This window comes from Monodon monoceros, unplaced genomic scaffold (genome assembly GCF_005190385.1).
Source record: "Monodon monoceros isolate NGI ecotype Baffin Bay Population unplaced genomic scaffold, NGI_Narwhal_1 Super_Scaffold_10, whole genome shotgun sequence".
In the NCBI taxonomy this organism is placed as follows: Eukaryota; Metazoa; Chordata; class Mammalia; order Artiodactyla; family Monodontidae; genus Monodon; species Monodon monoceros.
In genome coordinates, this window is record NW_021703766.1 from 1,647,695 (window position 1) to 1,672,750 (window position 25,056).

The 25,056-nt window shown below is 62.2% G+C and overlaps 1 protein-coding gene across 1 annotated transcript in view; it reads left to right on the forward strand.

Annotated features, from left to right (window-relative positions):
- The first annotated feature begins 483 nt into the window (after positions 1 to 483).
- Positions 484 to 25,056, forward strand: part of SLC7A5 (solute carrier family 7 member 5) — a 33,202-nt gene continuing 8,629 nt past the window's right edge. Inside the window, exons 1-4 of the mRNA XM_029206875.1 lie at positions 484 to 1,095; positions 14,931 to 15,056; positions 24,379 to 24,484; positions 24,944 to 24,988. Coding sequence (XP_029062708.1) covers positions 564 to 1,095; positions 14,931 to 15,056; positions 24,379 to 24,484; positions 24,944 to 24,988 — 809 coding nt within the window. The 5' untranslated portion in view covers positions 484 to 563. The remainder of the gene's footprint in view (positions 1,096 to 14,930; positions 15,057 to 24,378; positions 24,485 to 24,943; positions 24,989 to 25,056) is intronic.

Here is a 25,056-nt window from a genome sequence, read left to right on the forward strand (position 1 = left end):
GGCGCCCGCCAGCGAAGCAAGCATGCCTTCTTTGAGCCCCAAAGGCGCCCCAAATCCCATCCATCCTGTGCTGTGACCCCAGGTCGGCCCTGCTGCACCGCCCGCTCCCACACGGGCAGCGGGGTCCCCAGTGCGCGCTCGTGGCCACCGCGGGAGGGGGGGCGGGGCGACGAGAGAGCTAGCTAGGAGGACAAGGAGCCCAGCGTTCCACGTGCGCGGGGCGGAGCTGGGATCCCCCGGAACCACGTGGGACCCGGACCGCCCGCCATGCTCCGCGGGACACCGCGAGCTCCACGTGCGCGGGGCGGGGCCGGCGGGTGCCTCTCAACAGAGGCGGGGACCGAACCCCAGCCAGGCGAGTAAACGGCGGCGGGCAGGGCAGGGCGGGCGGCGCGGGCAGGGGGCGGGGCTTGGAGGGCGGGGCCGGCGGCGGCGTATAAAAGGCGCAGCGCGGAGCCGGTGAACGTAGCGGCCACGCCGGCAAAGCGGGCTCTCTCTGTTGGGAGGCGAGCGCACCGTGTCCGGCCCTGTCCGGCCCTGTCCTACGCGGCCGGCCCGGCAGCATGGCGGGCTCGGGCCCGAAGCGGCGCGCGGCTGCGGCCCCCGCGGCGGCCGAGGAGGAGGAGCGGCAGGCGCGGGAGCGGATGCTGGCGGCGCAGCGCGCGGATTGCGCGGAGGGCGAGGGTGTGACCCTGAAGCGCAACATCACGCTGCTCAATGGCGTGGCCATCATCGTGGGCACCATCATCGGCTCGGGCATCTTCGTGACACCCACCGGCGTGCTCAAGGAGGCGGGCTCGCCGGGGCTGGCGCTGGTGGTTTGGGCCGTGTGCGGCGTGTTCTCCATCGTGGGCGCGCTTTGCTACGCAGAGCTCGGCACCACCATCACCAAGTCGGGCGGCGACTACGCCTACATGCTCGAGGTCTACGGCTCGCTGCCTGCCTTCCTCAAGCTCTGGATCGAGCTGCTCATCATCCGGCCCTCCTCGCAGTACATCGTGGCGCTCGTCTTCGCCACGTACTTGCTCAAGCCGCTCTTCCCCACCTGCCCGGTGCCCGAGGAGGCCGCCAAGCTCGTGGCCTGCCTCTGCGTGCGTGAGTATCGGCCCCGGGACCCCGGCGGGCGGGCGGGTGGGGGGCGCCGAGCTGAGGCCGCCGCGCGCCCGCGTCCCGGCCCCTTCCCGCACTCCCGGACCATGCCCACATTCCGCGGCCCCGGGCCGACCCCGCAGTTTTAGACTGAGGACACTAGCCCCAGAACCCACGTGCGTTTCATTCATTCGTTTCCTCACCGCCTTGGGAATTCTGCAGACAGCAAGCAGGGTCTCCGCCCTGAGCCTCAGGCCGGAACTAACCTTTCCACTTAGTCCATCCAGAGCTCTTGGAGGTGAAGCAATATCCTTACTTTCTTGCAAGGCACCCACGTGGAGTGCTTGAAAAGCCAACTACCTGTCTGCTTGAGTTCCCAAATGAAACTCCCTTTTTCAAGAGAGAAATCGTAGTTTAAAAAGAAAAATACCAAAAAAAAAACCCACACCTCATTCAAACCAGCTAATCAGGAAAGGCTGACTCATACAAAACCAAATAGTAATAAGATTCTGTGTGGGCAGTGAATGAGTTGCTCGTGTAGGCAGCAGTGTTGAGTCCCCTGAAGGTTGCCTAGTGAGTTGTAAAAGAGAGGTGCTTGGCTGAAACTTAAATGTGTGCAGGGTGGCTTTGAGGTCCCAAGCTGTGCTGAAATACAGCCACTGGGTACAGTCCAAATGTTGGTGGATAAGGCCCCAGTATGTTGGTGGAGGAGGTCCTGGTACGTTGGTGGGCTGTTTTCTGGTGGGATTTCAGGAAAAAAAAAATCACTTGTACCAAAAGCCACGCAATTTTCTTTGCTTTGTGGCTGCTGCAGTTTTCTGCCTACCCCTTGGCGAACGTCTAAGGAGGCTTGCAAGACGGAAGTGTCCTGCTTTCATAGCTGCCACCTGATTTGAGGCTCTGTCTGCACCTTGACGGTACACAGAAGTGCAGAGCTAACAGGGCTGGTTTGTGGTTTCTGTCCGAGCCCCAAGACTCAGGGGACTGTGCCATCCCTTGGAGCGGCTTCTGACCAGCAGTACATGCCGATGCTGTTGGGATTCTGAGCCTGGGGACCAGCTTCCCGCATAAGCTCACTGCGTGGTGGTGGTAGTGTTGAGGGGCTTTCAGAACTCTGAGGCACGCTCTGGGAAGTGGTGACCCCAGGAGACCTGACACTCTGACAGAGCAACTACGCTGTGGCGGGGGGGGGGGAGCGTTTTGCCTTTTGGGGGAGTCTCAGCGATGAGGATCTCAGCTTATAAAAACTTTTGGTCCAAATCTAGGAATAGTCACAGCAACAGTCGATCTGCCTGAGGACGGGGGAACCTGTGGCTTCTGGTGGGCTTCTCAGACGGTGCTTTGGGCTGAGTAAGGAAAAGCCCCAATTAAAGAATTTTAATTGTGCGATTTTCATCATTGTTAGGTCTTATTTAATGTTTCGGCCCAGGACGTAATGACATGATACTGCCTTTAAAGGGCCCACTTTCTAGTCTTGGAAAATGGATCCCTTACTTTCTTAAACTTTTAGGTTTAAGCAGGTAAAGGCTCGGGGTGGATTCTGAAGGGGCTGTGGCGGGTACACCCTCACCAAGACTCCAGTCACCAGCGTGGAGGGTCACGTGAACAGCACCCCTTTGGGTGTGAGCTAGGGTGTTTGTTGCTTTTTCTGATGGAAAGGAGGTTTTCAGTAACAAAAAGGGATATGTTGTCTGCAGGAGTGAGCGCTAGTCTAGAGCCTGCTGTGTCTAGAGGGGGACGTGGGCCTGTGCGAGGCTGGCGGAACTCGGAGCCGCTGGCCCGGGCTGCTCTCACGGGCACAGAGAAAGGTTATGGCCATGCAGGGAGGGGGCCTGCTCTTCAGGGTGTCTGAGAAGGCAGCAAAAAGCCACAGAAAGTTTTTGAGTGTTGTTCGATTATCACACACAGGCTGGGTTCTAGAACTTCTCCTCGAGAGGAGAAAGGGCCCTCTGCATCGCCTGCTTCCTGGGCCCCTCCCCGCAGGGGGCACGTGCACCCCTGGCCCAGCAGCCCGTGCTGGTGCTTCATGAACGGCCCCGGGGCCTGATCTTTGAACAGTGTATCATGGGTTCAGGAGCCACGCTCTTCTCGGTTTTGCTAGTTGATCGTTCCTGTCCCCTGGTCTCGCCCCGGGACAGCTCCCTTCTGCTTGTTGTGACTCAGTTTGGCTTTGGTGCTTAGAATGGTCCCACTGACAGCATAAACGGGGGGAGGGGATGAGCCCCTTTTCTGGTAGGTCTGACGAAATGGGGCCCTCTCATGGTGTGGCCCTGGTGTTTCCATGTTTTTAACGAGTCATGAAGGTGAGAGAGGGACACGAGCTCCGTAACTCTTTGCCGATGGCCCCGGGAGTTTGGTTTGCACGGGTTATTTATCACTTAGCGAAAACTTGGTAGCGTTTCTTTGAGATTCAGGTGACACTGGGTTTTATCTTTACGACAGAAGTCACTCGGGAGAGGTGAGGTTCTCGCCTGGCCGGGTTTTCGTCTGCAATTTCTCTAGCCTTCCTGGCCGCCTCTCTCTGTGATGGGTCCAGTGGGATCTGGAGAGGCTGGACGAGGCATACACAGAGAGGAGCTGCCCAGGGCAGGTACCTGGGAGCCATTGTGGTTCAGAAACAGCTGCGACCTAACTGAGTCCTTTATCTCATGGAGAAGCTCCTAGGAGAAGGCGTCTGAACAGGCTCCCATCTCCCTCTGCTGGATGGTGCCCTGTCTGAGTTGTTGTGGTCACTCCTGCCCAGGACACGTAGGTGTCAGGGAAGTGGCTGCAGACCCGGTCGCCCGCCCTTCTCCCTCTCCCACTGGGGAGAACGGCCACCCAGACCCCCTAGTTGTCATGCACATCATCCATCCATCTTGTAGAACCTGGCAGGTCTGCTGGTGGCCAAGAGTGGGACTCTGCGTCCCCTTCCAGCTTGGTGGCCCTTGGTGTGGCCTGGAAAGCACTTCCTTCCTGCCTTCTCACAGGGGACAGACCGGGTTGCCAAGGCTCCCCTAGAGTGAGCTGCCCCCGCCCCCCCCCCGCCACTGTCACCCTTACTCGGGCAAACCTGCGTGGAGTGGGGGCAGGGGGTCCTCAGCTGTTGTTCCTCTAGGGACCTGTGACCTGAGATATTTTCCACTGGTGTCAGGTAAAGAGCCTGCGTTCTGCACGTGGACAGACCCGGGTTCTGATTTGAGAAATTCGCGGGACCTCCTAGCCTCAGTTTCCGCATCTGTGACATGGGGGTTCGTGGTGGGTGTTTGTGAGGAGCCTCGGCCACTGCATGTCTAACGAGCATGGCACCCGGGGACCCTGGTCACACGGTGGCTGTGATTGTTCTCAGCAGTGCCCTCCTTCTGGTGTTCGCCCTTGACCTCTTGAGCCGCCCTGCAAACTGCTCTCCTCCCCTCTATTAGCGGAAAGAAGGAAGGAGAGCGTTGGAGAGGAAGAGGGAGGCCAGCGTCTCCCTGTCAGGAGCCGAGCTGAGCTGCCCATCGCACAGGCGGCACCGCAGCCCTGCCGGGGGTTGGGGGGGCGGCCCCGCCCAGGGCTGGGGCACATCTCTCCCCCGCAGGGGAGGGTACAGATGAGGCAGGGGTTTGGTGGCTGGGGGTGAGCCGTGGCCAGCTGGCTCCAGGCTAAGTTGGTCGTTGGGGTCATGAGCCGAAGGGGGTAGGGGGTGGCAGCACACCCTCTCCCCCAGGCTTCCTGGCGTGTCCACCGCTGTGTCCCCGGGCCTCAAACCAGGCCTGTCACAGCGAGGCCGGCACACAGCCCAAGGCCGGCTCAGGGTGTCTGGACGCCTGCCAGCCGCCCGGCCTGAACCCCTCGCCACGTGAAGCAGAGGCTTCTGGGTGTTTCCAAGGAGCTGGCAACCCCAGAATCGCGAGCTGTGAGCTGAGTGTAGACGATAGCATGGTAATTAGCCCTGAAATCCGACTACCTGGGCCAGACTTGAAAGCACTCCGGCTCGAGTCACGGGGCGTGGCGGGTACTTCACAGAGCGCATGACTGAGGGAGGGCGTTTCTGACCCTTTTCCTCTGGGTCACGGACCCCTTTGATGATCCCATGGAATGTGCAGACCCTGCTCAGAGGTGTCCACCCTGCTCGTTCACCCCAGACTCGCGGTGAGAGCTTCCCAGAACCCCGGGGCCCCGTCCGGGCTGGGAGCCTCCCCCCGCCCCCCAAGAGCGGTGCCCCCGTCACGGCATAAACGGCCCAGCCTTTGAAATCAGTGTCATCACCCCCACTTTACAGCCAGGGAGACTGCGGCGCGGTGGGCGGGAGCCGGGGCTGTGGTGCCCTTCCCCTCCGGAGCCGCCTCTGTCATCCGGCGTGGGGACACGGCCGTGTCTGTGCTGGGGGTATCAGGCGTCCAGGACAGTGTCGGTCGCCATGTCCAGGCGCCAGGTCGTCAGGGGCACACACTAGTGGATCTGAGGTGTGTGTGTGTCCTGGGCTCTCCGGGAAGCACTGCCCCCGCACTGTGAGGAGTCGGACCCCTTATAGGAAACCATCTAGAAAAACCTCCCTCTTCCTCTCAGAACTTTGCAGACGAGCTTCCAGGGCAGGGTGGCTGACAGCTGCCCCATGGGTTCCATCTACCCAGTGGCCACGGGCCCTGTCCCATGCCCACGCTGGCCTCCAGTTCCTGTCCCCTCCGGTGACTCACAGCAGGTGCCGGGGACCGGGGGGCATGTGATTCCACACCCCCAGTCAGTCAGGGTAACCTTCCTGGGCCCTTGTCTGGATTACTGGCTGGGGGAGCTGCCCAGAGCATGCCTGTCCCCACCAACGGGCCTTGTCCTGTCCTCTCCCCCAGCAGGACCACTGCCCAGTCCAGCAGCTTCTTGGCTCGATGGTTGGGGTCCCCTGTACATCCTGGCAGGAGTTCCCCACCCAACTCTTTCCTCAGTCCTGGCAGGATCCTGCATTCTTGCTTGGGAGTGTGGGTTGGCGGGGCAGCCGGAGGGAGGGGTGTGGTTTTACCCCCTTGCCTGTGTGTCCAGACCTGCCTTCAGGCAGGGGCGTTCTCCGGGCTGCGCCACCCTCCCCCAGTGGGATGCGCCTGCTCTGTGAAGCCTCCAGCCTGCTGCAGGGAACCCAATCTGCCCTCTGCGTCACCCTGACCTTGGCTGCTGGCTGGCAGCCTGATCGTCTGTGAGTCGCCCCGAGTGTAGCCAGTACAGAACTGAGGTCCCTGCCCAGAGACGTGGGCCCATGGCCCACCGTAACCCCGTGGCCCCCTAGCGCTTTGTCCCTGTCCACGTGAGCTGCCCAAGGCCGGTACAAGATTCAGCCCTCGGCATGGACGCTGGCTGCAGGGCTGTGTCCTCAGCTGGTCCCCTTCTAGGGCACCCTGTCAGCCTGAGTCAGCTGGCAGGCCTGCGAGGGCCCTGGCTCTGGCTCTCCGGCTGTGTGACCCGGGGCCTGGGTGCCGGGCCTCGCGGGGCCTGTGTTCCAGAGCCTGGGCGCGGTGGGGTGATCACGTTCTGCCCGCAGGGGGTGTGCGATTGGCCGGCCCATCACAGCAAGGGTCTGCTGTTGGAGGGACTGTCCAGGAACGCAGCACGACAGAGCAGGTGTGTCTGGCACAGCGGCAGGTGGAGGGGCCCTGGCTGGGCACCCCACACAGCAGCAACCATGTGTTACCAGCTGTGGTGTCAGACCCCTGCAGAGCTGAGGGAAAGGACAAGGCGGGGGTGGGGTGCATGTGGCTGGGAGGGGCGTGGGGAGAGAAGTTGCCCCCAGGTGGCCTGTTCCAGGAGGGGCTGACAGCTCGGGCTGAGGGGCTGGGTTTGGGTGTCTGGGTGGGGAGGGAAGGTCACCAGAATCCGGTTATGAGCACTTATTCCTGGGTCGGGGGGTTGGGGGGCCAGCTCACCTGCTGAGGCACAGAGGGTCGTCGAGGGTCCACGTCTGGCCTCATCCCAGGTGACCAGGGATTGCCCTCTCGCTGTATGGGGAGGGACTCTCAGCCCGGGCTGTTGTCCAGGGTTGTAGGGTTCTGAAGTCAGCCCTGCCAGGCGCCCCCCGCCCCCAAACCGCGACAGCCTGCTTCTGTGCCCCCCACCCAGCCGTCCCCTCCCCTCCACGGGTGTCAGTAGATGTGTGTTCGTGGTGGGTGGGGCCCTGTGGGACTTGCTCTGGTTGGTGGGTCTCTTCCCTGGCTGCACCTTGGAGCACATGGTCGGAGGACTGACGCCCAGGCCCTCCCAGGCAGAGCCAGGTCTGTAATAGTGCATAGTGTGTGCTGGGGGAGCGGCGGGGGGGGAGCCTGTCACGGGCAGCTGGGGTTGAAGACCCCAGTCAAGTGGCCAGAACATGGGAGTGGGACTTAGGAGGCCTGGGCGTCCTCACCCCACTCCCCTGGCGACTGCTGTGTGACTTCCAGCACGTCGGACAACCTCTCTGAGCTCCACTGACCCCAACTAGCAAATGAGGGGGCTGTGTGGATGCTGTAGTGTCCTCTCACCCTCAGGTGCTGCAGCAGGTTTGGGTGGGTGGGTGGGGGGGATTCCAGACCACAGAGGTGCGAGCCAGGGACGGAGACTAACCACGGAGTCCCCTGCACACACAGCCTCAGCCGGCCTCAGCACGTCCTCGCTCGGCAGGCGTGCCAGCCGGCGTGTCTGCATGTTAAAACGCACCCGTGGGGCCAGCAGCAGTATTCCTGTTTAGCTGATGAGGGAACAGAGGCTCAGACCCACCGAGTAACCTGCCCAAGGTCACACAGCATGTTAGAAATCAGGGCCGACTTGGAGGGGGGCTCCTTCCTAAGGGCCTGGCTGTCCTTGGGGCTGGGGTTGGAGGCGGGGGGACCTTTGGGAACCTCTGTATTCTGCAGGGCTCTGCTTCAGAAGAACCCGAAAAAGTGAGACTTGCGGGGTTTCTGCTAACTTCAGGGCTCGGGTGTCAGCAGATCTCAGAGTGAACTGAATCTGCCTTTTTCTGGTATGTTTTGTTTATTATTATTTTTTTAAATTTATTTATTTTTGTTTTGGGCTGTGTTTGGGTCTTCGTTGCTGCGCAGGGGCTACTCTTCGTTGCGGTGCACGAGCTTCTCGTTGCGGTGGCTTCCCTTGTTGTGGAGCACGGGCTCTAGGTGCGCGGGCTTCAGAAAGTGTGGCACGTGGGCTCCCAGTAGTTGCGGCACGTGGGCTCAGTAGTTGTGGCTCGTGGGCTCTAGAGGGCAGCCTCAGTAGTTGTGGTGCACGGGCTTAGCTGCTCCACGGCATGTGGGATCTTCCCAGACTAGGGATCGAACCCGTGTCCCCTGCCTTGGCAGGCAGACTCCCAACCACTGCCCCTCCAGGGAAGTCCTGGTGTGTTTTGAAATGAAGTGTCAGCCCTGTTCCTGATGCGTGCTGAGACCCCCACCACCAAGCAAGGGGAGCTCTGTGGCCAGGCGTCACCCAGCCCCAGTTAAAAATGGAAAACGTGAAACACGTTCCAGGGCTGGTCGCATTTGAAAATGTGACTCGGCCTGTTAGCAGTTCTTTTTGCAGGAAATCAGTGGCTCGACAAGGGTGGGGATGTTGGAGGGGCATCGTCCCAACTGGACTGAGGTGTCGTGTCCGTTGGATCCTGTGGCCGCTGCCTCTCTTGGCGGAGATCAGACACTGGAATTGGAGCCCTTGGTCCCACCTGAGCAGCCCCTGCCCCTGAGAATTCCTTCATTTTCTTTCAGTTTTCCAGACTCTCTGGAGGCTCCGATCTGGAGTGGCCGGTGGTGGGGTCCTGGGTGGGTCAGGAGCTGGACTGTCACCCTGAGCGGGCTCTGTATTTGAGCGCGCCTGGAAGCGAGGTCGGCCTTCTCAGGCGTTTGGGGTACAATTGGGTCCTGTGCGTGCACTCTCTTAGGGCCAGTAAAGGTGAATTACACGTCGTGAAGTCACCCACTGGTTCTCCCTGAACTGTGAGAAATGCAGGTTCTCGGGCCTGCCCAGTCAGACGCTCTGGGTTGCGGGGACCTGTTTTACGAGGTCCTCAGGGATTCTGATATGCTCCGGGGTGGGGGGAGACCTATCTGTTATTAGGAGGCAGCAGAGTTAGGGCAGGAGGGGAAGGTGCTGGGTGTGGAGGCACAGACCATCATGGGGGCCGGGCCTGGGGTGGAGGGGGCTCTCACCAAGCCCAGTGGATATCCGGGTGTCCAGGACCAGAGTGGAGGCCCTGGGTCCCCGTGTGCTGGGCGGTTTTGGACAGTAGAGTAAAGGCAGGACAAGAACGCCAGAGCGACTGGACGCTTTGTCGGTGGTCACCCCCGCTGCTGGCCACTCTCCCAGCCGCCTGGGTCACGCAAGCCCAGGGTTTCCCTGGCCACAGTCGAGGAGCCTCGGCCCACCTGCAGCCGGGGCTCTGGGTCCAGGGGCCCCGCGGGTGCTGCTGTTCGGCGGGTAGAGGCTCCGGACGGCAGGTGGGCCGGCTGCCTGGGCCCAGGGCTCGTCCAGCCTCAGTCACAGTACTCAGCTTCTGCTGCTCTCCGGCCCCGTGACAGCTGCTGCCCCAAGAGACCAGGCTGGCCCGGCTTCCTGCAGCACGCCCCGCCTGCCAGCCACTTCCGCTCCTGTCTCGGGGGCCGCCGGGGGCCTGCCGGCAGAGCTGCGGGTAAAATGGGGCTCCTCTGGCTGGCGGCTCGGCCCCTCCCACCTGTGTGGAGTGGCAGTTACCGCTGGGCCTCAGACTGGCTTTGCCTCAAGTATTGGCCCTTTTTCTTAAGCGTCCTGAAGCCACGTACAGAAAGCACCTTTTTCAGAGACTCATTTGAGGATGCCACTGGCGGCTTCGTAGGACTCACTTGGTAGTGAGGTTCTAGGCTCTGGGGCTCTGACCCGTGGACCCTGCATGAAACCCAAGTGATACCTGCACTCCCCTTTCCATCCTGGAGGGGGACGGTCCCTACAGACACTGGGCCGGGGACGAGGGAGGGTCCACGGCTGCGGCCCCATCAGAGACGTGGGGACAGTAGACGGGTTTTCTCATGAGTGGGGGGCCAGCCAGTCCCCAGGTGCTTTGCTTTCAGATGGTTCTCTTGGCGTCAGTCATGCCGTTGTCTGGTGTGTTTGTCCTCGAGTCAGCAGAGGGGGTGAGGGTGAGGGGACCCCCGGCAGTGCTGAGGACGCTGAACGATGGAGAGCACGCAGCAGGTGCTCATACTTGGCCCTCGTTGCCGGGTTTGTTGAAGATTTTGTTACTGGCATACACAAAATCCAGGGGCAGCCCTGGTCACTGGGCCTGGTAAATCCCATCAGGGTGTCACCCTCTGTCAGAGAGGGAAATGGATTTGGGTGTGTGGTTTCTTTTGTTTTGTTTTTTTTAACTTAAAATTTTTTAATTTTATTTTCGAGTATAGTTGATTAACAATGTTGTGTTAGTTTCAGGTGTACAGCAAAGTGATTCGGTTATACATATACACATATCTATTCTTTTTCAAATTCTTTTCCCATTTAGGTTGTTAACAGAATATTGAGCAGAGGGACTTTCCTGGTGGTCCAGTGGTTAAGACTCCACGCTTCCACTGCAGGGGGTGCGGGTTCGGGGAACTAAGATTTGGGTGTGTTTTTTGTACTTTGTTTTGTTTTGGTGTTTTAAAATGAAAACAGGTCCCCTTGCATTTCAAGCTCTCCCTTGCGAGTGAGACAGCCAGTCGGCTGCGCAGCATGTACCGGGGGCTGGGAGGCTGGCCCTCAGTGGCTGACAGCTGACAGCAGCCTATGTGTGAAGAGTTATCATCAGGAGGTGGACCCTGGGGCCTGGAGAGTGAGATAACCGGTCAGGCCGGGGTGAGAGGTCACGTCAGGCGAGGCTGGGCAGGAGCCTTTGGGAACTGCTCAGATAAGCGCCCTCCCAGAGACTGGTGGCACCCATCCCATTTGTACGCTGGTGGGCGGAGCAGTGGCAGCTCCCCGCCGGCCACCCTGTGCTCAGGTTCTGGGAGGGTCCCGGAGGCGCTACCCAAGGGGGGTCCTGAGAAATAACAGATGGGGGAGCTGCCGTGCATCCCCGAGCCCGTGGGCCAGCCCCTGTCCTCGGCCCGGGTGGCCCCCTGGGCACGTGTGGCCCTCGCGGTCTGCAGACAGGACTCTGAACTCAAGCCACCTGGTCCGCCAGGTCGCAGCTGGAGTTGGCGCTCATGGCCCGGCTCTAAGTGTGACCAGCTGTCCCCAGGGCCATGGGGTGAGAGCAGCCCAGGAGGCCAGCCAAGGGGTTCTCCCTCCCCCACTGGGCAGCGCTTCCTGCTGTCTCGGGCACGAGGATGGGGTATGGGTGGAGCCCCTGGGGTGGGGAGCGGTGGACCAGGGTGTGAGTGCGAGTTCGTGGGTCCGTTGGCAGAGGAACGGTGACTTTGCAGAGGGTGGCGGGCCCTCCAGCACAGCCCCGGGGACCCCGGCTCATTTGCGAGGTTGAGCTGGGGTGCCCCTGCAGGCCAGCTAGGTGACTGTGTCATGGCGGGCTGAGGGCAGGACAGGCACAGCCCTGAAGGGCGGGCTTCCCGCTTGGCCCCTGGCACCAGCCGCCAGGCCCCGCCTGCTCCCGCCTTCTGCACGCAGCCCACTGCCGCTCCTCTCCGGAGGCCGCTGGGCTCTATCTCCCCGGCCCCAGCTGTTGCGGGGTGCTTATCTGGGGGTGCTGGCACGGGGAACCCCGAGGGGGCCGGCTGCCAGCCGGGGTGCCCTCCCACCAGTGTGCTGGCCTCACCCAGCAGCCCGCCTGTGGGTGCGCTGGGGTAGACTGTCCTCCCCCTGCCACGCAGCGCAGGTGGGGGTACTGCCGGGAGTAGTGGTAGTGGCGGCAGCAGACCCTGTGTGACACCCGGAGCCTCTCGTGTCCCTGTCACCCCCCCTCCATTCTGCGGGTGTGGAAGCTGAGGCTCTGAAGAGTCAGGCACCTTGTCCAGGTGACGGGGCCTAAAACCAGTGTAGCCGAGAGGCAAATCCAGCCTCCCAGACAGCCTCCCAGCGCTGCTTTCCTTAAGGCTAAGAGACACGGGTCCTAGTGAATCCCCTGATTTACTTTAGATTCTGTTTCATTTCAGAGTTTTCTAGGAGGGACACTAGGGAGGATAATAAAGCGTTTGTTCCCTCATCAGCTGAAGTCAGTGGACATTAAAGTTCCATCGTGCGTCTCAGTTCTTCTTTCTGTAAAGGAAGTGAATATTACAAAGTCCACTTTGCTCCCCTCCCTACTGCAGACGGCCAGCCCGGCCTTGCCTGTCCACTCTCTGACACGGAGCTGAGCTCAAGGAACATTACCCTCTGTCCACAGGGCTCGGACACCTGCCGGGTGGGCTCCGCTCTGCACAGGCAGGGTGGCACCCTGTGTTCCTGAAGGGGAGGGCCTTGGGTCGGTAGAGGAGGGGCCCTGGGCCTCGGTCTGTCCCGCCCCCAGTGACCACTGCAGGGGGATGGCCCTGGGGCTGGGGCTCTGGGCCAGCCACACCCCCTTCCTGGATCCTCCAGGTCCTTATCTGTGAGGTGGGGAGAGGTGCCCCTGCTCCCCTTGGGGTGCACACCCCAAATGGGGTGAGTCAAACCAGGGGAGTCGTGCAGCGGTAACAGTGAGGGCAGCTGGGCAGGGCTGGCGGCGGGAAGAGCCACCTCCCCGTGTGTGGCTTGGCCACGGCTCTCCCCGCTTCCTGCCTGGCATGAATGGAGGAGTGTGATGCAATCTGTCAGCCTCTTGGCGCATCCGGAAGGGAAGGCCTCAGGGCTGCCACATTCCCCATAATGTGCGACTGTCCTGGAAAAGCCCCCTCCCCGCCTTACTGTGCACAGGCTCCCTGGGGCCAGTGATGGGAAAGAACCTGGGTTGCCCTCCAAGGCCCCCTCACCCTGGGTCCCAGCCACGTGGCAGGTCGCACCAGCCTGGATGCCCAGGAGAAGGTAATTCTGCTGTTCAACCTCCTCCCCCGCCCCCGACCTGGCGGTTTGAGATCAGACGGGCCTCAGAGATCTGGGTCTGCCCCTAGCACCGTGTACAGGGGTCCTCTCTGAGCCTCTGTCTCCTCTTCTGTGCTGGGAATGGCAGTGCTGATGTACTTAATACGGGACAGCTGTCTCTGCGTTGGTCCCGAGGGCCCGAACTGAGAGCCCTCTGTCCACCCCAGAGCCACACGGCGGAGGTCACTGGTCCTGTTTGTCCCTTGCACACGTCGGCCCCCTCATCTGAGCCCGGGCTCAGCTCCTGCTGCCGGAGATGGCTTCAGTGCTGTGACATGGATACTTTGTCCCCCCCGTTCTCACAGCCTCGTGTAAGCGCCGCCACCCTGAGGCAGCTCATTTTATCACGAGCCTCTGACAGGTGCAGACTTGGCCCGGGTCCCCACGAGTGAGGGCCACTCCAGGTCCATTTGTGACAGCTCTTTGCCTTCATATCTGGTCTGAGAACATCTGAGGGTTTCAGTTTAGGGGTAGCAGCCAAAAGCAACTGGTTGTGAAAGTTTTCAGCCTGAACTTCCTGAGGGCGTAGCAAACAGTCGCGGTCAGCCGCTGCATCGGCCAGGCTTAGGGCAGCAAAGAGAAAGTGATGGGGTGGGCGGTATTTGGGTATCAGTTAATTTCTGGAAGCACTAAGCGTGGGCGGGGTGCAGTGTGGGCCCCCGGTCCTAACCAGAGCTCAGGGGGCCATTTCCTGTTTTTCTCACACCTGAACTGTCAGGTCTCATCTAGTTAAACAGCGTGGATTTATTTCGTTGCGGCCTTTCCCTCATGTTGTAAAAGTACACGTAATTGATTTAGCTGGGGGAAGAAGCCACATGGCATCTGCCCGCCCGGGATTGGTTCTGTCTGGAGCAGAAGCCCGGTCCAGACTTTCTCACCCACCGCAGCCCTTGGGAAAAGCCGGTGTGTGCGGGGCATGGTGGACAGACGCCCTTCCCTTGGGTCCAGGCTGTGCTGGTTAATGTTCGACCGCCAGCCTGCCCAGAATAAAAGGCCCCATTTGCGCCCCGGCCATCTCCCTGGGCAGCTGGCGTCAGCAGTGGCGTGGGCACTGGAGCGCTGGCCTCACGGCGTGCGTGTTTCCACGTGCGACTCGGCCGAGAGGTAGGAACCACCGAGTAGGAAGGCACGGGTGTTGAGTGTTGATTTGTTGCCTTTGTTTTCATCTAATTTTGTTTTGTGGTGAGTTTGCAGAGGGGCTGCTGGCGAGGTCCCTGAAGACTGAGCGCTGCCTCCACCTCTGCTCAGGACTTGGAGGGTCTCTCTGGGGTCCCAGGGGGGGGCCTGCGTGTGTCGGCACATTTGGGGAGCCTGGCTTAGCTGCCCGCCCCCCCGTGTCTCCTGTCCCTCCCCGTGGTGGTGACTGGCATGGAGTCTGGGTCTTTAGTATCTGCTGTGACACCAGCCGCAGAGTTCGTGCTCGTTTGCTATTCTCACCACTGGGAGCCTGGGCTGTGCATCTCCTTCAGCCCCCGTGGACCCCCCCGCCCCGGGCTTGTCAGGCTGATGCCGCACCCCTTGTGCCCCTGTGGGATCCTACGAGGACCCTCTGAAGAGAGGGTTCCCACCTTGAGAAGTTTGGATGCCTGTGGGAGAGCCTGACACTTGTGCTGAAGTGTCAGGTGGGAGCAGAAAGGTGACTGAGCACCCCCGCCCCCGCCCCCCGAGATGGCAGTGTGGGCGTTCAGCCTGCTCTGAGCACAGCGCTCTCCTCGAGGGCTCCTGCAGGAGGGACTCAGGTGGCGGTGACGTGTTGAAATTCATTCATTAGGACAAAAAGACCTTTTTGGCAGCCTGGGGGGCACCTGGGCTCACAGCTGTCTCTCAGCCTGTGACCTCAGGGCTGGGGTTCTCCTCGCCGGCCCCTCTGCCCGCGTTTCCGCGGGACTCACTCGCTGCCCCTGTCTCCACAGTACTGCTCACGGCCGTCAACTGTTACAGCGTGAAGGCCGCCACCCGCGTCCAGGACGCCTTCGCTGCGGCCAAACTCCTGGCGCTGGCCTTGATCATCCTGCTCGGCTTCATCCAGATCGGGAAGGGTGAGTGCAGCCCCTGGGGTCTCCCCGCTGTCCCGGGAGGCCCTGCTGAGCCTGGGGGCGTGTGGGGGGAGGGGGAGGGGGCCCCGTCTCTGAGCGCCCGGCCCCAAATCCACCGCCTTAGCTAACGGGTGTCACTGGAGTCGGCGCGTCACGCGGTCCCGGGAGAAGCACTGACACTGAGTTAGGTGGGCTGCACGTCACCTGGCGGGTCGTCCGTCCCAGAGCAGCAGGAGAAACAGGTCCGCCACGCAGAGGCCGCTGTCCTGCCCACACAGGGTGGGCCTGGTGGTGACCGGGGTGGGCGGTGGTTCGTGGGGAGAGCTTGGCGACGCGCCTCCTGCATTAGCAGCACGGCCGAGAGGTGCTATTGCCGGTGCCGCTGGATCTTCCACACGGGAACGTGCCCCCAGCCCCCAGCAGGGTCCCCGTGCCCTGTGGATGGCTGCCCGCCATGCCGACCCCTCCCATGATGGGCGCCGATGCAGTGGCGTTTGGTGGCAGTGTGTCTTCCCGCTGGGCTGCGTTCTCGTGAATGTGCCGCAAAGTTTATGCTGTGGGCAGGTGGAGCCTCCCCGTTTCTGGCTACTGAGAGGGATGCTGTCGGGAACATTCTCGAGGGTGTCTCTTGGTGAACGGAGGTACTGGCTTCTCCAGGATGGCTGGATGGCAGGCCCACGCTAGCCTTGTGCGTGGCTGCCACAGATCTGTGGTCTCGTAGGGGCTGAGGTCACTGTGACGACACAGAGCAGCACCACCCCCACCCCCGTAGCCCCGTGTGTCGGGGAGCGGGGAGACCAGCCTCTGTGTCCCCTGGCTTCCTGGGATCTCAGGTTCCAGCATCTTCCTAAAGACAAGACTTTGTCTGGAGGACCCCGGCCGGGCTGGGTTCCAGGTACCAGGAGTGCTGACGGGAGCACTAAGGGAGCTGAGGGACTCCCCGCCACTGAGAGCTTATGGGTGGAAACCAGTGGGTAGGAGGAAAAATCCATCCTGCGCCCACCAGACGGTCTAGCTGGGGAGCACGCTCAGTGTCATTTGAGGAGGACTTGCTGGTGAAGGTTTTGCTTGGCTGGTGTGATTAGATACAGGCTGATGAAGAAGGTAGGGGGGCCGGAGTTTTGTAAAAACAAATTTCAGCAGGGATAGCAAAGCGCCTTTGTTCAGCTTGAATACATAACGTGTTTATAATTCTACTGCCATCGAAAACGTCCTCCCCCCGAAGCCATTCCTTTCTGAACCTGGGAGGCAGTGCAGTGTCTGCAAAATTCCTGTCCGCTGGTTTCCCTCCCAGATGGATGCCCTCCCTTGTAGAGGACACTTTGTGAAAACAACCCTTTCCCCACGAGAGTCGCCTGACTTACCCCTTGGGCGGCTGCCCCAAGGATCCCATGCTGAATGTTGGCGGAAGGGCCAGGGCCCCTCGGGCAGGGGCTCAGCGTGATGGTGCCCAGATTGGCTGCGAGCCACGGTGCATCTGGAGGACATGACCCGCATCTCGCAGACCCGCCCACGCGCCGTCTCTGCCCTTTACCAGTGCCTGGCCCCGCCTGGCCTGCCTGGTGCCCAGAGGGGCCTGGGGGCTGCAGAAGGGGCTGGGGCGTGGAGCCTGGCAGGTCCAGGTTCCAGGCCTCTGTTCCAGGCCTCGTCCTCGTCGCCAGTGAGACTCGTGGGCAGTCCTGCCCGCCTTCCTGTCCTCCTTCACCAGAAGTTTCTGCGGCCCCGGGTGTGGCTCTGTGCTGAGACCCAGTTGAGGACTCGGCCCTGCCGTCCAGGGCTCGCGCTGTGTCTGGTGTGCGGACATCAAACATGTGCACAGGAGACTCGCAGACGGGCAGGCAGGGCTCGGCCCCGATCAGGAAGGCCCTTCTGAGGGCCAGAGGGACGGCTGGATGAAGGCTCAGAGTTGGTGTGGCCAGGGCTGGCTCTGCAGGGCCGGGGAGGGGCTCAGGTGGCCCGGAGGCTGGGGGAGGCACGCATGCGGGGCCTGGCACCACGCGAGGCCTCTGGATTCCCCCCAGCCTTCTCAGGAGGGGGGCACTGAAATCAGGCCGGCATTTCAGAGCCCGGTGGCCATGAAGTGTGGGTGGCGGAGGCTTGGCCAAGGGCGGCTGCAGAGAGAAGCAGGCCCGGCGCGTGATGTGGAGGGGGCGCCCCGAGGACCAGGGCTGAGTGACAGCGGTGGGCAGAGGGCACTCCGTGCCCGCTTTGACTTCTCCCTGTCGGCCCTTTACCTACAACACCCAGCAGGCCCACGGCCCAAGGCCAGGCCATTCTGAGACTGGAGGGTGGGAGTGGGGAAGGCTCGTCCCTTGAGCCCCAGCCCCTCCTAGAGGACACACAATGGGACTGTTGTGGTTTTGCTCGGCTGTGTCCTCCGGTGGGCGGGCCGGCATCTCCTGGAGCAGTTGGAGCAGCTGGTGTCACCCTGCAGGTTAAGGGTGCCCCCTGGGGGAGCTCACAGGAGGGGGAACCGACAGGCCTGGCCCCGGGCCCTGGCCTCCATGGCAGTTCCTGCGAGATCACCTGGCGCTGAGACGTAGGCCCCCGTGTCCGGGAGACCTGGGCGTGGAGGCTCCTGGCCCCTGTGCTGATCATGTGTGTCCGGGCACTGCCATGGAGTGACCTAGGGCAGGGGTGGCAGGGGTCCACCTGGGCCGAAGGGGATCCTGGCAGTGGGGAGGCCCCGGTGGAGCTGTGAAGGCCAGTGTGCCCGCAGGGCTGGGACTCGGCTGGCAGTCACTTGACAGTGTGTGTTTTAGTTCTTAGGTTAGTGGGCCCCCAGGCCACAGAGCAGTGGTGGCCCAACCCTGCCCGGCTTGTAGCAGGGTCGGGGTCCAGTCATGACCCCACAAGGCCTGTGACGATGGGCACTGTGTGCGGGGACGAGAGCTCCCTCGAGGGACGGCCCACCCTGCGTCCTGTCCCAGGGTGGTGTCCGAAGCTGGTGGGGAAGGCCCTGGGCAGCCCAGCCAGGTGGCCAGAGCACTGGGGGGCAGGGAGGAGACCCTCGTCCTGGGAGGGTCTGGGTCTCAGCAGGGCCCTTCGCTTGCTAGAGCCTTGGTGTCCTCATGTGTGAAGTGGCCACAGTAGCCACAGCGGCCCCAGGCCTTGGTGCCGCCTGAAACTGTCTTCAGGTTGTGGGCAGGCAGCTCGGGCGGCCTGTGAGCCCGGCTGTTGTCCTCACAGGGAGGGGAGACATTTCGGGGGCGCCCGGGCTCGGCCTCCCCTAGTGCAGGACTTAGGGGCCCTGTGATGGAGGCCGTCTCAGAGGGGCTCAGGGTCATGCCGGGACCGCAGGGTGCTGTAACGGGGGCCACGTGGCTGGGGTTCAGTTCTCCCCACGGTCACCTGTGCCCCAGGAGACAGGGGCGGGGCCAAGGGGGAGGGCGGGCCAGTCTGCTCCTCACCCAATGCCCAGAGCAGCAGGTCGCACGGCAGACATGGGCACCCCTCAGCCACCGCGGGAGGGCTTGGACACGGGTGGCTCTTTCCTCTGGGTGCTCTTTTTTTTTTTTTTTTTTTGTGGTACGCGGGCCTCTCACTGTCGTGGCCTCTCCCGTTGCGGAGCCCAGGCTCCGGACGCGCAGGCTCAGCGGCCATGGCTCACGGGCCCAGCCGCTCCGCGGCATATGGGATCTTCCCGGACCGGGGCACAAACCCACGTCCCCTGCATCGGCAGGCGGACTGTCAACCGCTGCGCCACCAGGGAAGCCCTCCGGGTGCTCTTTGATTGTTTTTAATTGAGACCTTTCCATCAGCCTGCGTGGCTCTGTGCAGATTCCGAGTCCAGGGTCATCACAGATGGGAAGTCACATGCTTTGCTTGTGCTGCCCTCGGGGATGAGACCAAAGGCCTGGAAGTTGGCTCTCTCCCTGCCGACCTTGCTCACCCGTGCCCTGGGTGGTCAGCTGCTTGGACGGGGCCGCAGCAGGACGGGGGCGGCAGCCACACAGCCCTGTGCTGGGCACACTTTGTGCCCAGGGGCCTCTGCAGCCTGTGCAGTGCAGAGAGGGTCCTTTGAGGCTTGAAGCTGATCCTGAGGCCCCGGGTCAGCTCCTCCAGGAGTTTAAAAGATGGACGACACCAGAGACAGACGCTGGCCACGGTGAATGGGCACCGTCACCACCACCCCCGAGGCAGAGCGGAGAATAGGCACCAGACACCGTGCGCTCAGCCCGGGGTGTGGAGACAGGAAAGAGGGACCCGCGGCAAGCCAGCTGTGGGATGCAGCCTCCCAAGGGTGCCTGGTCTCTGGGTGGAGCAGGAGACCCGCTAAGGGCAGGGGTCCTACAGAGCTGACTCTCAGATGGGGCTTAGTCCCACGGCCAAGCACCTGCTCGCTTGGCCCGTGATGGTGAGGCGGGATCCAAGGCCATGGCTGTGGTATGTCCTGACCATGCCTGTGAAGGCACAGCGGAAACGGGGGTGTTGTGGGCCAGCCACAGCACAGGACACAGACCAGGGCCTTAAAACGACAGCAGTTACCCCCTCACAGTCTTGGGGCTGGCAGTCCAAAACCAGGCCGAGCTCCCTCTGGAACCTGGAGGGAGGAGCGTCCTTGCCTCTTCCAGCTCCAGTGGTTCCCGGGCTCGTGGCTGCATCACTCTGCCTCTGTCCTCACGTGGCCCCCGTGTTTCTGTGTCTTATAAGGACGCTCTCGGGGAATTAGGGCCCACCCTCGTCCACGGTCTCAACCTTGAGATCCTTGCGTTGATTACATCTGCAAAGATCCTTTTCCAGAGCAGGTCACCTTCTGAGGTTCCAGGGGGACATGAACTTTGGGGGTACCCTGTGCAGTGCGCTCCACCACATACACGACCATTATGTGGAACCCCAGAGGGTTCAGGAGGGACCAGGTGGAAGGTTCCTGCACAGTGGACACCCGCCCACCCTGGTTCGGGGAATGACTTTCTCACAGTCAGCGTCAGCGTCCTGAGAGGGGTGCCCGTGGGCAGAGGCAGGAGGGAGAGCACTGGGCAGGGCGCGGCCTGGTCACCCTGAGGCTCTGGCATTTTTCCAGCTTGCCCCCAGCTGCCATCTCCAGGCTGGGCATTGAGAGACTGTGGGTTCCCATGCCCGGGCCCAGGCCAAGCCTTGGTGAGTGTGACGTAAGCCCGGCAGGATCTTGGGGGGACGCAGACACCATGAGGAGCCCTTGTCCTCTGATTCAGAGGGGCTGGCACATCCCCCGGGGCTCCTGGTCCCGTCCCCACGCGCACAGCTCCAGGTCGAGGGTTGCCATGGCTCTGTCTGCATGACGCAGGGGTCTGGGCTCCTTTCCCTGAAATCGGCTCCTGGGGCCTTGTGAACACTCCCACCCCAGTCAGCCTGGTTCCCGAGGCTGCCAGAGAGCCCAGGATGTGGCTCTGCGCTAGTTTTCACCTTCCCGCGGCCCTCTGAGATGGGCAGACCCTATGAAGCGGCCTCGGGGCCTGCCTGTGCCTGTACTGCGGGTGAGCCTGGGGGCGGGGCGGGGCGGGGCGGGGCGGGGCGGGACCCACCCCAGGTGGCACCACCTTCTGGGTGAGCAGCGAGTTAGAGGCGGCGTTGAGGCCTGCCGAGAAGCCCCAGAGACGGGGTGGCCCAGGGGACCCACACCCCCAGCCCCTGCGGGAGGGCCTGCGCTCCCCCATCTGTCCATCGTGATGACTTTTCTGCCTGCCTGCCTTCTGTGGGCCTGGGGGCCCCATGAGGACAGAGCTGGAGTGGGGAGCTCGGCGGTCATGGGCGTGGGTGGGGTGTTAACGAGGTCATCCATCCCGTGTCTGGCCGGCATCTGGAGCTCTGTGTTTTTAACAAGGATGGCATCCCGGTTTGGGGTCCACTGGGGGGACGGCCGAGGACATGAGCCACGCACCTGCCAGCACTGTCTATAGCGGGATCCCGCCCGGCACTGTTTGCTGTGTTGGCCGTCTCGTGTGTTGCCGGGTATTCGCATCACCCAGACTCCACCCGCTGGATGACGCCCCCAGCCGTGACAATCCCAAGTGTCTCCCATCACCGCATGTCCCCTGGTTGCTGGGGCCGGTGGGTGGCTGAGACCACCGTGCGGGGTCTGGGATCTGCCCGGATCTGCCCTCCCAGGGGGTTTTCTTGTGTGTCCCCTGCGGTGGCCGCCAGGCACCAAGCGGCTGCGGACACACATCATTTCACGGGGTGTGGCTGCCTCCGTTGCTTCTTTTACTGCTCTGGAGACTACCAGGCAGGTGCCGCGCACGCCCCCTCAGCTCTCCAGGCCTCTGCAAGCCCACCTGCTGTGAGGGCTCCAGCCCCAACAGGATGCCCGGGCGGCGCGGGCAGGCGGAGCCACTGTCCCCGGGCGGGCTCCCCCGAGCCGTGCCTGTCCTGGGGGTCCCGGGGCCAAGTGCCGTGCAGAGCCAGCAGGCCCGGCGCCCATTCCAAGGCGCCCGTGGAGAGGAGGGCAGAACTCGGCCAGTGTTTGGTCGGGTGCCCAGCCCGGCTGCGGGTCTGATCCAGGCGGCCCTCCAGCTCAGACGGAGGCTGGACAGACCCAGGAGTTCTGCCGAGGGTGCCCACGTGTGCACCCAATCGGGCGCTGACTGTCGGCAGGAGGGAGGTGACAGGGAGGGGGCAGCACAGAGGGACTCGCAGTGGCGGATCGGAGCCCAAAGCAGCCACATTCCTGGCGGAGCTCCCCCTCAACCCCCTCCCCCCCGCACCACCGTGCCAGGAGAGAAGCAGGGGGTGTGCTGGCCTCTGTGCACCTGGATGCCCACTTTCCTCCAGGGCATTCGGGTGCTTTGTAGACAGGGAATGAGGCCCCGGATAACCAAGAGAGCTCCCAGCAGGACGGCCTGGCCACACCTGTCCTACTGAGGCCCCCAGTGGAGCCTGTGAGTCTTCAGTCTGCGTTTGGGCCAGAACAGCTAGTGTGGCGAGCGGGGGGCTACTCTTTGTTGAGGTGCGCAGGTTTCTCATCGCGGTGGCTTCTCTTGTTGCGGAGCATGGGTTCTAGGCGTGCAGGCTTCAGTAGTTGTGGTGCACGGGCTTAGTTGCTCCGCGGCATGTGGGATCTTCCCGAACCAGGGCTCGAACCCGTGTCCCCTGCATTGGCAGGCGGATTCTTAACCACTGCACCACCAGGGAAGTCCTGGGAGCCAGTTTTAATGGCTGCACCAAGATCTATCTTCCAGCATGTGCGAAAAGCAGTTCCCCTTGAAGCACAAGCAGGAGATCGAAGTATGTCCTGATGGGGAAATGGTGCAGATTGAGGAGAAAATCACAAGTGCCTTACTTGTAAGGAGCCCTTGCTGTGAAAGGCCTTTAATGTTCCAGAAGTAGTTGCAAGACCCTGACGGGCAGCAGCAACACCCTGTAGGGGTGCAGGGTCTTCTGGAGACCTGGGGTCGCGGGAGCAGCTGCAGCGTCTGGGAGCGGCTGCCTGCTCAGGAGGCCAGACCCAGGTCTGTGGGCAGGTGGCCTGAGCCTCAGCTTCCCCAACTTGTGGGACAGATGCCCCTCCCCCTCCCCACAGATGTAAAGGAAGGCACATTCCAGAACATTCCATGGGGAGCAGCCAGGCCCTGGGTGCTGTGCTGGGGTGCCCTGTCCTGAGCCGGCTCTCTGCACTGCCCCCGCCCACCAGCCTGCTGACCACCCTGTGACCAGGCGGTCTCAGGACCCGCGCCTCCAACACAGATCCACGTGTGGGTGGCGGGCTGGGTGAGGTGCCAGCCTCCCTGGAGCCTTTTCTCATCATGAGACCGTGGCCTCATCTGGGGAGCGGAAGGGACCTCCTGCGTCCTAAGTCCTTCTCCCAGCTCACGCCTGAGCACACCTGCAGGGCAGAGTCCAGGCATCCAGGGCATCTGGACCCAGAAAGGAACTTGGGGTCCCTCCCCTCCCCCCGCGGTGTTGGCTGGGTAGAATGACGGGGTTTTATGGGAGCCTCCCTGCCACGGGTCCACTTTTCGACCTCCTCATACCATCACCGTGTTGTGTTCCTGGGGTGACCAAGGCCATCGCCCTTGTGGAAGGCATGGCGTCCTCCATCCCCCCATCCCCCCGTCCCCCGAGGGACCTGCAGATCCTCCAGCCACGGGCGGCAGTGACCCATGTAGCAGCCCCAGGGTCACGTCTCAGCCTGGTCCCTCGGGTCCTGGACCATGTGCTTCTCAGCAGCACGGGGCACAGACCCTCATATCCAGAGCCATGGGGCCTGTGTCACGGCCGCACCCAGAGCCGGGGAGCCAGGAACGAAAACCCCGTGGAGTCTGGCCGAGCCCCTGCCCGTGTCCGTCGGCACCTGGCTGGCAGGCTGGTCCCTCCTTATGGAGCGAGTCTTTCTGGGCCTGGGTGTTATGGGGCCATTTCACAGATGGTGTAACAGCCTCAGAAAGGGCCAGACACTGTCCTAGTAGCCAGGGACCCTTCTAAGGCCCCCACATTTCACGTCTACCATACTGGATTGAGTGGTGGCCCCCAAAACATGTCCAACGGAATCGGTGGATGTGGCCTTATTCAGGAAAAGGGTCTCTATAGGTGTAATTAAGGAAAGGATGGAGCTGAGATCATCCTGGGTTAGGGGGGCCCTAAGTCCAATGACAGGTGTCCTTTTGGGTCACAAGAGGAGCCACAGCAGAGGTGCCAGTGAAGGCAGGGGCAGAGGTTGGAGCGATAACGGCCACAAGCCCAGGACGCCTGGGGCCATTCAGGGTGGAAATGGTCAGCAGAGAAGCCGACCCCCTGTGTCCAAGAGCCCAGTACGTCCATCTGGGTTAGGGAACAGAGCTGAGCCCACCGTCCCTCAGCAGCTGCAGCCCCTCGGGTGCAGCCGCGTCCCAGGGCGGGTCCAGGTCGTCTTTGGGAGCTCGTGTGCCCAGACGAGAAGGCTGGCTTACGCTTAGCAGCTCTGGGCTCCCAACACTAAGGGGGAGAGTGGAGACGCAGCCCAGGTGCCCTGACTGGGCCGCATCTTGAGATCTGCAGGGAGCGTCCTCTGAGGCGCCCAGCGCCCTGCAGCCCAGGCAAGGCAGACCCACCCCGGTGCCCGCCCGTCCCAGGCATCCTGTCCCACAGGCACAGATGGGCTCTGGGTGTCCGCCCGGCCGGGGGTCTGCAGAGCTGCCCTCCCCATCTCGAGTGGGTGGGCCCAGGGGCCTCAGACCTAGCCGAACCGCACTCACCCTGCCTGCCTGCCCCGGCCCCTGGGAGTCTGGGGGCTCACAGGTGCATTTAATCTGTTGCATTTTTGTCTGCTATTACTGTGTTTTGATCCAGGAACATTGCGGAACTTGTGGCTTGGCCTCCGTGCCACGATTTCTAACCCAGAATCCCTGTCTGTCTGTTTGGCCCCTGCCAGGTAACATATCCAATCTGGACCCCAAGTCCTCGTTTGAAGGCACCAAAGTGGACGTGGGGAACATCGTGCTGGCGCTGTACAGCGGCCTCTTTGCCTACGGGGGATGGTAGGTTCTAGAACATCCGGGCCCTGGGGCACACGTGCCAGACCCCAAAGTGTCCAGAAATCCACACCTCTTGGCCATCCACGGGCAATTCTACGGGGCGGGGGCAGGAAACCCCATGCTTCCCGAGGAAGCACAGAGGGGCCCTCGTAGCAGTGCTGTTCTCGGCTCGTGTCCTGCCCCCGAGAATGGGCCCCCGAGATAAACCTCTGCTGACACCTCAGGGACGGTGCTGCTTCCCAGGGGGGATGGCGCTGGGGAGGGGCAGGACCATCGCCATCTCAGGAGGCGCCCCCATGGCCCCCGCTGCTCACCAGGAGGGAGTGAGTGTCCCTGGGGGTGTGGGCGTCCCCTCTCCACCGGCCCAGGGCAGCCAGGTCGGACTCCCCGTGGAACCTGCATTCTTTCTTCCCGATGACTGCGGGAGGAACGTATAATAAAAGTCTGCTCTCTCAATTCTAGGAATTACTTGAATTTTGTCACAGAGGAGATGATTAATCCCTACAGGTATGTATGCGAACGGAGACGCGTGTTTTTATCATTTTCACCTGAGAGAAGGAAGAAGCCTGGTTCTG